The 12,227-nt window shown below is 41.9% G+C and overlaps 1 protein-coding gene across 1 annotated transcript in view; it reads left to right on the top strand.

Moving 5' to 3' along the window:
* Nucleotides 1–12,227, top strand: part of Dpy19l1 (dpy-19 like C-mannosyltransferase 1) — a 91,738-nt gene that overhangs the window by 46,702 nt on the left and 32,809 nt on the right. The window contains exons 8-10 of the mRNA XM_021172503.3: nt 2,513–2,604; nt 5,684–5,783; nt 8,517–8,594. Of these exons, the coding sequence (XP_021028162.1) occupies nt 2,513–2,604; nt 5,684–5,783; nt 8,517–8,594 (270 nt within the window). The remainder of the gene's footprint in view (nt 1–2,512; nt 2,605–5,683; nt 5,784–8,516; nt 8,595–12,227) is intronic.

Raw genomic sequence — 12,227 nt, 5'->3', positions numbered from 1 at the left:
ATATTAAAAGTATTCTTAGAGCGGTTTTAAATAATCATCTGCTGTTCACTGTGGTTATGCAGTACAGCAGTCCACTAGTTGTGCCTTTGATCTGAATTTTCCTTTTCCCCACACCTTTCTCCTTCCTACCCTGAATCTTAGGAAGCACCAGTTTATTTTTTTCACTTCTCTGAGTATAACTTTTTGTATTTCCTATATAAAGTCATGTTAACCACTTTCATTTACCAATTTTTCTTAAAATTTTTCTAAAAATTGTATTATTTGTGTGTGTGTGTGTGTATGTGTGTAATGTGTGTATGAGAGAGAGAGAGAGAGAGAGAGAGAGAGAGAGAGAGAGAATGTGTGTGAGTGTGAGGTGTGTGTATGTTCATACCACATACTAGAGCCAGGACAGCGTGGAGGAGTTAGTTGGTCCTGGGTAGTGATCTCAGGACTGGGACATTCGCCTTTGCCCGCTGAGCCATCTCAGTAGCTCTTCATGTACCATTTTGCATGTTTGCTTTCTCTTACTATCATGCATTCACCTTTTCAGACAGGCATCGTCTTGTTCCATATAGATATGGGATTTGTGCTTTATAGCATCTTGCCTTAAACACCATGGTACATGTTGCCTAGAAGCTGCTACATCATGATGGCTGACTTTTATACTTAAGAAACTCAGTGACAACATATTGCACACCAAATTCCCACAGTTATTCCAGGCAGTTCCTTTATGCTTTTGTTTTTTAGCTATTATTTTATCTAGACTGCTTCTTCTGGAGTAGTGCTCCATCTGTTCGACAGGATGGGCATTAGAATTTGGGCCGCTGGCTGTTGGGTACAGGCTCCATGATTTGCACCTGTCTGTTTCCTCACCAGTGGGTCTTCACTTGACAGGCTGTGAAGACTGTAGCAGATGATGTATCATTTTCATTGCAGTATATTGAGAGGCTTGTGAGACCAGTTTGCCACTTTATTGGATTTCTTCAGTCAGTCCCAGGGCTCAGGTGGTGGAAGTTAGATTTGTCTGTTGAAAAGATGCTCTTGTTCCTTTGTGTGCTACTAAGTGGTTTGTGTCCTGCTACTTTGAGGTTTAGAATGCCTTGTTTCCTTGAAGCTTGTTACCAAATGCTCATATCCATTGATGATCATTGTCTGAATTATTTATTCTGTTAGCCTTTGAAAGTAGCCATCTCCTGATTCTCTTATTCCATCTATGTTTAATAGTTGGCGTTCTATAAAGACAAATCTTCCCTCTTGCTTTCTTTTACTGTTATTATGTACACATGGGTTCTTTTGTATGTAGTCTGGTCATCATAATTCCTGAAGTTCAAATCACTACAAATTCAATATTTGAAAGCCTTGACTTTAAATGGTACATAATTTACACATATTGATGTTATATACAGTATCTCTTAAGCTGAACAGATTTCTCATTTGTACAAATTATGCAGCCATTCTCTAGAGCAGTGGTTCTCAGCCTTCCAAGGCCATGACACTTTAACACAGATTCTCATGTTGTTGGGACCCCCACAACCATAAAATTATTTTATGAGGTCCCTGTGAAAGATCACAGCCTACAGTTTGAAGACTTCCACTCCAGATTAAGGTACAGAGTTCATTTGGCACTCCTAACTTCCTCAAATGGAAACAAATCCTTTCTCCTTTATTATTGATGGGCTTGGTGTTTTTGAGATTCTGTAGAGTGAAGTCCTACCTTCTGTTTTGAAACAGTGGCTACAGCATGCACAGGAAATAACTTTTTGCATCCTTTCTTCTTGTCTTGTGGCTCTTAAGTTCTTTCCACCCTGTCTTCCAAGATGTTCTCTGAGCGCTAGCAGATGTGGAAGGTTTGTTTAGGGCTGAGCAGGCAACCCTGCATCTACATTCACTGCTGCTCACTGCAGAGGGAAGTGTTTCTGAAACGAAGCATTCACTTCTTTTCATATGCTCTTTCAGTCTTACACTTGCTTTCTGGTACTAAGTGTGCCCCAAGATACAGAACCAACTATTTTCACAGAATCTTGGATCCTTTTGGGGAAAATGGTGTTTCGAGATCACAGTTTGGGCTGTAAGCACTTGCATCTCCCCCAGCACTGAGCACATCTTCATGCTAGAAGAGTCTGCGCTCTTTCAGTTTTTGAAATATATCATGGATTGTTGTAACAAATACTTACCCACCCAGTAGCCCTTCTACTCTCAGGCATATCTCCATAGGAAATACAATTTTACCAAAATTTACCCACACCCCGTGTTTGCCACAGCAGTAGTCACAATACCCAAGATAAAGAATCAATGACAAAGGTTAATTGATGGACAGACGAATAAGGACGGTATGTGCTGTGCGTGTCCTTGGTGTGTGCCTTGACCTGGTGTCTTTTTCCCACTCACTTCCCAGAGTTTATATTTACAGAGAACCCAGCGCTTGTGTGCAGTGCACATGGGAAACATTTGGTGTTTGTTGATCGCCCCCTTCACCCTGTGCTTCTCACAACCGTGAGTAAGTGCAACCTGTGGCCTGTTTGTTTTTCAGTGTACCCGCGTGATGTGGACGCCACCTCTCCGAGAAAGCTTCTCATACCCGTTCCTTGTGCTTCAGATGTTGCTTGTGACTCATATTCTCAGGTAACTTTCATTATTTACTCCTGCTGGGGTTTTATTTTCTCTTAGACCACAAATTAGAGTTTTGTAAATTTTTTTTAAAAGAATGTCTTAATTCTTTAAAATAAAATTGATAAATTAAGATGATCTTGTTATGTTGAGTTAATAAAGATAATTTTAAAGTAATTTTTAAAAATGTAGCTTTAAAGGCCTTTCCTTCATCTGCCCTCTGATATTCTTTTTCTTTTTCTTCTGTGTCCATGGTGTCTGCTCAAGATGAGTAAATCCATGCTTACTTCTAGTTCTTCTATTCCCTGGGCTTTCTCTTTTACCATGTCAGCTGCCAGGGAAGGGAAAAGCTGGCCATCCTGCAGCCTGCCCTGCAGGAGCAGAATTCGTAGAATCCCAGTTGGGAGCACTGACATATGGACTTTGTGTCCTGATGCCTGTTTAGTGTCTGAGTATCCAGATAGTAGCCAGAGAGAGAAACCACCTCCATAGACCAAGGTATGCTAGGAGAATTCCTGCCAGAAATGCAGCATTAAAGTGCGTTTAAGTATTCCCGAGAAAGAATAAGTAGCTTGTCTCTCAGTGGACACATTCCGAGTTTAGACATGCATTATCCTGATACAGAACACCATCATGGAGTAGGGCCCGGGGGTCAAAGCCTGGAGAAATCCGAAGTTGTTTTGGTCTGAGAACTTCATTCAGTGGTCTGGTGAGTTTTGGAGAACAGTGGGGAAGGCTGCTAAGCTAACCCTTTGGGCAGCTTGCCTCTGTACTGCTCTTAGAAGACAGAGGGCCTCTTAGAAGACAGGGCCTTCTTGTCTCGTGTGGTCTCATCAGTCAGGCCTTTCATAGGTCACACTTGTGGTGGCTTTTATATTGTGAGCTTTTTTAAAGTCCACAACCTCCACTCCAGCCTTCCCCTAAGTCAGTGTTGCTTCAGCAACTGCAGATGAGGCACAGCTCTGCACTCTGGGCTCTGCAGTGAGAGAAAGGGCTCTGTGCACTCTGGAGGAAGTGCTACAGTGCAAGCCTCCTCCTGCTCACTTGCAGGAGTATTTCACGTCCATGTGGCAACCATTCTTGGCTTTCCCACTCCATGTGTACAGACACTAGACTGCTCAGGAGCACCTGGGTCCTGTTTCCTGTGTCTGCTCCTGTTAAATCTGATGATGAAGAGTCTCCGATTTTTCTCTCTCCTTCCCTATTTTGGGCTGTGGCTCTGTGGCAGCTGAGAATGAATCGAAGTGGATTGATCCTTTCAAGTTTAATATCTGTGTGGGTCTGAGGTCCTAAGCTGCAGGTTCTGGCAAGGCTGCCTGGGGCCCCTCAGAGAGACCCAGTTTCCCTGACCCATTGTGTGTTGGTTTCTGTTCCATCATGAAAACTGGCAGTGGAGAACTGCCCCTCTCCCCACCCCGAGTTCACTCTGCCCTGCTCTGCTGCCTTTCGTCCACTTCCAAGAGCCATCTGCGTGATTGTGCGGGCTTCATCTGCATACCCAGGAGCCTCTCCCTTGCTTTAGGATGGGCGATTAGAAATATCTTTTTAACAATATTTGTTCATAGTCTCTTTATTTCTTTTTTTTCTTAGATATTTTCTTCATTTATATTTCTAATGCTATCCCCAGAGCTCTTAATCCCACCTGAACATGCCTTCCTGACACACTTTTCTGGGGCTGCTCCTGTAGCTGTGGCCTGCTTGGCTCTGGGTCACTTTGTGAGATTTTCCTCAAGGTTCTTCTGAGGCATGCACCCCTCCCCTCCTCCTCCCCTGTTCCTTAAGGACGGGAATGCTTTAGAAATGAGGTAGGCAATAGGGCTTTTAGTGAGTTGGTTTGTGCAGTTTATTTGAACATGTAGGTTTTATAGAAATTGCTTTCTTCTCTACCACAGTCTGTTGTGTTTTTTTGTTTGTTTGTTTTTGTTTTTCTCTCGATTGGTCCTAGTAATGTTTGTTTTCCATTTCTGCTGTCCAGGGCTAGTGGTATATTGATCATCACCAGCAGGAATTCCTTTTGGCTCTTATCTTCTCTGAGTGTATTCTGTATCTGGCTTCCAGAGTAGTGTTCCTAATTTCCCTTGTCAACTGTAAAATGAAAATTGAGCCTCATTAAAAAGTAGTAGAAAAATGGTTTGTTTTACAGAGTGGCATTTCAGCCCCTTGCCTGTGCCCTATAGTGATAGAAGTAAGTGTTGACCATGGTCCAGCACATACATGTCTGCAGGCAAGCACAGGGCCAAGGCTGACGGTTCACAGAATGGTGCCCTGGTTCCCCTTCCAGGGTGCAGCCGGACGTTGTCGCCTCGTCTACTCCATCGAAAGTGCCAGCTTTCAACTACTTGATTGTTAAGGTTGCCTGGCGCTTAAGGATCCGTGGGTTACACTAGAGCAACAGAGCAGGCTCATTCCTTGGAGGCCGGAAGCTGTCTAGGAAGACAGCTGTGGTGGCGTCCCTCGCTGCCGGCTCCTCACCCCAGTATGCTAGTCTGCACACTCTACTTCTGTGAGGATCATGGCAGGCTGACGGTGGCACACATCCTGTCTTTAAAGGCTGTTCCTGAAATACCACACCCTTAATGGTGGCTCCAGGACACTCCTTCCTTTCCTTCTACTTCTCTTTTCCAAGGGGCCCCTGCAGAAGACTGGCTTCCATGCTGCTTCCTGACACTGGGTCTCACCCTGTGTCCCATCCCTGCAGTGTTCCTCCACACACGGCGTGGCTCATACAATATGTCACTTGTGTCATTTCTCTTAGACATTCTCTTTGCCAACTCATGAATCTGCTGACTCAACATTTTAAGAAGTTTGATTGTAAATTCACAAAAATACAATGTGAAAAAAATAATGACTGTATTTAGCTGGCCTCCCTCCCTCTATTTGGCAGGGCTTCGTGGTTTTGAAGTAATAATAGGTATTTATTTTTTATAGAAAATTATTGTAATTGAGAATCTGAAGGTGTAATTTCTAACCCATTGGTTCATCTTGTGCACAGTTTATGTGAACGCCAGATCATGTTTATGATTCTAATTGGCAGCAGTTTGCAGCTCTGCTGAACTGTTTTGTAGTTAAACCTCCTGGTATCTGTCTTTCCAAGGGCTACAGAGCTTTGCAGGGGGAGTCTGATTGCACTCTGCATCTCCAACGTGCTCTTCATGCTGCCCTGGCAGTTTGCCCAGTTCGTGCTTCTTACTCAGGTAAGGGGGACACATTGTTAAACTTAAGTACTTGGGCTTAGTGAGCTCATTTGTATAAAATCATAACCAAGATTTTGTTTTTATTTTTATTTTTGAGAGTTTTCTATATGAGTGCTGTATAACACCATTCTCCAATCTTCCCTCCAACCTTCCATGTCCACCTTTCACTTTCAGCTCTTCTTTGTTGATGTTACATAGGGCCAGACTGATTCATCTTGTTTCATGAGTCTTAAGTTCTAAGATTTTCTAGGTCTTTCTTATAAAGAAAATTCAGAGTGGAGATGTCTGTAAGATTCATTTAGTAATGGATAGTATTGCTTACTAGGAGAACTCAGGTTTGTATGGATGCTTGTCTATTGTTTTGTAATTGTTAGTGCTGAATGGAGAGCTCGTAGTTAACCCGAGGGACGTCTTAGGTAGAGTGTGTTCCCACTAGGATTAGTTCTAAAAGTATTTTACCAGTGTTCATGCATACATAGTGCGTATTTGCATCAGATCCATCCCCTTCATTCTCTTCCCTTCAATTTCTCCCTACCATATTTTCCTCCCAACTCATGTGCTTGGTGCTCAAGTGCCCTACTCCCAGTGTGCTTTGCACCACGCCCACCCTCTCTGAGTACATTAGTTCTGTCTGTATGTGCATGAGTGTTCGATCATTAATTGGAACAGGAGTAACATCTTGGGGCTCAAATCCCTGAAGAAAACTGACAATTGCCAATCCTCAAATTGGGGTGGGACTTCATGACCCTACCCCCCCAATCCACTGAGGGATTTTGGCTAAGTTCCCTAAATCTTTACATGTAGAATAAACATGCGTGGGACAAGAGAGTGAACAGGCATGGTGCTTGCTCGATGTGGCTGCCCTAATGGTCGGTTATTTATCATCTTGCCATGTATTCCTGCTTCTCGCTTCCAGATTTATACAGCAAGGTAGCCCTCTGAGAGAGGAGGCTTCTGTGGGCTCAAGAGTTTCTGAGTTGCTGTTATTGAAGTTATTCTTTTCACGTTTCTGTAACACTGGTGGGGAGAGGCTTCTAAATCCTCAGATCCTGTGTCTCAGGAATGCAGGCAGATCTGGATTTAAGGTTTAACTATTTACCACCTTCTTAGACAAAGCAAACAGAGAAACAGACAAAAATCCCAGAAAGACAAGGAAAACAAACAAACAACACCTTAATTTTTCTTTCTTTCAGATTAATCTTTGCTCAAGCACAGGGAAGGGAAGTGTGCACTCTCCTTGGTTGGGTTAGCATTACAGGGTAGTGTGTTTAGGCCTCAGTGTCACACCCTGTACCCAGCCAGATGTCAGTAAGGTTAGCAACTTTGTTTTGTTTTATTTTTTGAGACAGAATCTTGGCCTCAAAGTGAGGATGCTCTAGCTCAACTTCTGGGTGCTCACAGCTGCACGGTCCACCAGGCTCTGTTAGTTGCTTTTTTACTATTTAAGAAACAAAAAGGCTAGGAGTTTTTCTTTGTTTACTTTTTAAAAAAACATTTTTTTTTATCTTATCTTTGAGACTTTATCTCCTTTAAATTCTATTTAAATTCATTTTATATCCTTGGAATCCCAAGATTGTTCCCCACAAGTGTGCTGCTCTGCACCAGGAGTGTAAAGGGGGCTTTTAGTTGTTTCCAGGTAGTGGGATAGCCTCTGTTAAGTGGAGAAGTGAGGGATACACAGAAGGGTTTATCCTGCCTCTAGTGGGGCTCACACAGAACAGCACATACCTGCTTACACATCCTGTCATGTTAATCACCTTGCAGTTACCATGGGTACCTGAGGAAAAGAAATCATGTCTTTTTTATTAGTAGACATGTATAAAGGACTTGGAAATAAGAAAACAAAAACAAAACCAAACTTAATGGTTGGATAGGTTGTATGTAAATATTTAGCTGTTATGTAGTTTTTCCATGTTTGTGTGTGAAGAGGTGTAGCATTTAATTTGAATGGTTTGTGTGTGTGTGTGTGTGTGTGTGTGTGTGTGTGAGAGAGAGAGAGAGAGAGAGAGAGAGAGAGAGAGAGAGAGAAGAGTAGAGACACTGTCATAAAAACCCTCTATAGGAGCTGGAGTATCATTTAATCAATGAATTCATCTAAATCTAGAAATTTTAGAATTGTGATAATTCTGAGAATTTTAGAATTCTTTATAAATAACAGAATTCTCTTTAACTGAAAAAAAGTTACTTGTAATATTCTTTCAAATTTGGAACTTGAAATTTGATTGTGACTAGCATGTGACTATTTATTTGAATTATACATAATACTAATAGAGGTGGCAAGCAGGGAGATAAAATGTGTTTTTATATAAATTTTACCTAATTACTTTGTAGTTTACTGTGTCTTCTGTAATTATGTCGTAGTAGTCATGTTATATATTTTCAGGTGTTTGATTGACTAGAGGAATTTTAGTTATATGTGTTGACAATAGGGTTAGGCTGATATTACGATGAGTTCTGTTTTGGGCAATCCATGGAGTAGATATTTCTCTCCATGTGCATTAGGACTGCCGTGATCATATTAGGAGTGTACAAGATCAGTTAATAGTTATTTTCAATAATAAATTGGAGGCAGAAGGAAAGAAAGCTAAACCACTCAATTCATGTGTAAGGATAATTTGAAACAATAAGGTAGTCTTGTCTTTATTCATGTGGCTACTTGTTTTATGTGTGTGTGTGTGTGTGTGTGTGTGTGTATGTTATCTTTATTTTAACATAATTTCTTTTTGATTTCAGATTGCATCACTATTTGCAGTGTATGTCGTGGGATACATTGATACACATAAATTACAGAAGATCATTTATATGCACATGGTAATGAGTTCTGTTGGTTTTTTTTCTTCTGCTTAGTTTGACCTTAATAAACTCCTTATTGAGATCTGATTTGTTTATTTCTGAAACTAGTTTTTAATGTGTTTCTTTAATGTCACTGTCGTTCAAACACTGATGCAGTTGCTTTTGGCTTAACTAGACCACCAAGAAAGTTTTAATTTGGATCTTGTTATCTTATGTACTAAGCTGGGCACAGGGGACATGGAGTGGTGCACTGTCCACCCATGGAGCCTCCTGTTAACGTAAAGTGGAATGGCCACTCACTAGGCTTGTGAGACACACACATGAACAGAACTGCAAGGCACTCAGCATTCATGCTTCTGACCTAGTCCAGTGGGAAACCCGGAGTATAACGCATGTTGGAAAGCCAAAGAACAAAACCAAAATAAAAACCAAAGAACAAAAGCCTAACACAGTAGGGCATATGGGAGCACAAAGCTGGGGAAGAAGATAGAGTCCTGGAGGAGGAAGTGCTCAGCCAGGTAAGGACAAGCGAGACAGAGGGTGGAGGACAGACAAGTGCCATCACGGAGAGCAGCGGTCTAGGTCGGTGGAGCAGCTGGGTGAGGCCTGCAGGGCTGGTTGGTTTCTGCTGGCTGCATGTTTGTGCTTTGATTTGAGAGTGTTTGCCTTCTCTCAGTCACTCTGCCTTTTACACATAAAGGCAGTGTTTTCTTTCTCTGGTGATCTCAGTGTTATTACACTGGACCATAACCGGCTTTTCTTATAGCACACTTAGGGATGTTGGTTTGGTTGGTTCTAGAAGGCTTGTGAATAAAGTTACAGTATTAATGAGCATGAGCCTGCTGTCCTAGCAAAGCATAGCCCGCTCTCACCCCTCCTGGAGGTGACCACTGTCCTCACGGAGCTGTCATCAAGTGATTTCCTTCCATTTTCCTATGTAGGTATTTTGAAGTTGTCCACATATTTATGAACTAGAAACCTAGTTTTTCAGGCTGATGTAAATGACTTTTTTCTGAGGCTGAAATTTTCTCTCAGGTTTCTGGATTTGCATGTTCCTTCCTAGAGTTCAGAAATGTTCGCTGCTGTGTATTTTCTGTAGTATGAACCAATCAGTTTTTTCTGTTTCATTGTTGAAGAACATTGAAGTTTTTGCTGCCACTCTGTCTCTTCATTAACAAATAATGATGTGTAATTTTACTTGGATCTCCTGGGGCAATGTATAGGCATTTATCAGGAGTCTTTATCTAGGGCTCTTCTATGCCGAGGTATTAATATGTTCAACTTTGTAACTGTTAAATCATTTTTCAAATGGTGAAAGTATTTAAGAGAACAAATATGTAATGGCTCACAATATTCCATTTTCTTTAAATATGTTGTCTATTTATATAGAATAGTATAGTGCAGTTATAATTTACATTTTCTCTTTTTTTCCATGAATCAGTACATCTTGGTATGTTTCATCGCCCCCTGTTTTCATTTCTGAGACTTCCTGCTCAAATATATCTGCAAACTCTCTCTTTAGTTAGAGAGAGGTGAGATAGCTGGTTCTGAGTAGTATAATGCACTGTGTTCATTGAGTTCGTTGTGTGGATTGCACCAGGTCAAGCCCACTGTTCTGTGTGGCTGCCTTTCTCACACGCCCTCATCGAGCTTTCACTACTTTTTAGAAGAAATGAACAACAGTGAGTCTGTTATGAAAGCCTTTTTCTGCCTCGATGGTCCATGTGCTAGTCCCTCTTCAGCAAAACGCTTCTATGAATATGAACGTGTCTTTGTTTACTGGTTTTCAGACTGGCATTGATCAAGTGGCAAGCCTATTTTTATTTTTTAGGTAATGGTGACACTGTTTTCTACAGTTATGGTACCATTTCACATTCTCTGCAATAAGTAACATTTATTCTCTGTCTCTAAAGAGGTATTGTAGACAATCTAATGGCAATAGGACCTCCCATTACAATTTTTCTTGTCTTGGTTTTAATTAAGAGATTGTATTTTATAGAGCAGATTTAGGTTTACTGCACAGTTGAACAGGAGTCCCGTCTGTATGACACCCTTAAACTGTGGCTGTCCTGCACCAGCATGGTACTGTTGTCATTGCTGATACACCTGCACTGACAGGTGTTAAGCACCCACTGCCTGGGCTTTGTTGGGGTCCACTCTTGGCACTATGTATTATATAGGACCTGATGGGCGGTGACACATCCTGTGAACAGGTTCACAGTCCTGGAAGCCATCCAGGCCTGCCTCCCTGTGTGTCTAGTAACAGCCGTCTTTGTGTTGTTTTGTCCTCTGCAGAATGCCATGCGTTTGGAGTTAGATAGCTCATAACCTTTTGCAGATAGATCCATGTATTCCATTTACTTAGTCCGGTTAGGTTTAGTCCTCTCATGCCTTGATAGCTCACTTTTTCATAAGTGAGTAGCGTTTTGACCTTTTCCCCTTCCTTTTGTCTATGTCATGGTTTATCCGTTTACCTACGGAGGGGAGGTCTACAGCTCTGTGTAAAGCTGCTGCAGCATTCATTTGCCTGCAGGCTTCTATATAGATTTAAATTTTAAATTCATTTGGATAAATACCAAGGAAAGTTATTGCTGAGTCATAGGGCAGCTGTTTATCTAGTGTTTAGAAAATTGACAAACTATTTTCAATAGTGTCTGTACCATTTTGCATTCCCACCAGAAGAGAGAGGGACAGGGAGGAAAGAAAGTGGGGTATGAGAAAGGAAGGGGGCCTGCAGCTTCTATACCCTCCTCTGAGCCTCTGAGCCAACGTCAGCGGTTCGAGAGGAAGGGTTAGAGGAAGGGTCGCTTATCGTGTTTCTGATTCTGTGTCGTGTTTGTTCAGGTCTTTGCCTTTGTCTTTTAAATTTGGTTGTTCATTTTCTTGTTATTGAGTTTTAATAATTCTTTGTGTTATTTTGGATAATAGTGGTTTAACAGATGGCATCTTTCTCTTCTTTGTTAGCTGGGCACTGGGAATTGACCCAAGAGCCTCATGCGCGGTAGTCGGCTGCTCTCTCACCAGGCTGCAGCCCAGCTCCTCAGATGTACATTTACAAATAGCTTTCCCTTACTCTATGGCTTGTCCTGATTTTGGCATTGACAATCTCAGGGTTGGAATTTTAAGTTACTTTTAAAGTTTTGGTTATTTACGTTATTTGAATATTCTAACCAGGGTTGCATAGTTCTCTTTTTATAGATCTGTATATGTTTGGTCTGTGTGCGTGTCACTGCTTTACATGTCTGCCTGGTGCCTGCAGAGGTCAGAAGAGGGCATTGGGTTCCTTAGAACCAGAGATACAGAAGGTTGTGACCTGCCATGGGAGTGCTGGGAGCCACAGCCGGATCCTTAGCAAAGGTAGCAAGTACTTTTAACCACAAAGCCACAGCTCCAGCCCCAATAGAGACTTTTTATTTTACATATTTGTGTGAGTGAGTGTGTGTGTGCGCACGTGTGTGGTAAACTCGTGCCTAGAGATCTTGTATGTGTTTTGTTGGATCTACCTATAGTCGAGTCGTTCTTGTCAGGTGCTGGCTTAAGTGCCAGTGTTCCTGACTTCAGACTGTTGCTGCTGTGATGGAAGGCAGTTACCTTTGGGCTGTAGCCCACATCTCACCTCCCTGCAGTTCCTTATTAACTCTGACCTTGTTG

This window comes from Mus caroli, unplaced genomic scaffold (genome assembly GCF_978045245.1).
Source record: "Mus caroli unplaced genomic scaffold, Mus_caroli_1 scaffold_11, whole genome shotgun sequence".
Classification (NCBI taxonomy): domain Eukaryota; kingdom Metazoa; phylum Chordata; class Mammalia; order Rodentia; family Muridae; genus Mus; species Mus caroli.
Note: the sequence above shows the minus strand (reverse complement) of the source record. Positions and strands in the feature narration are given on the sequence as shown.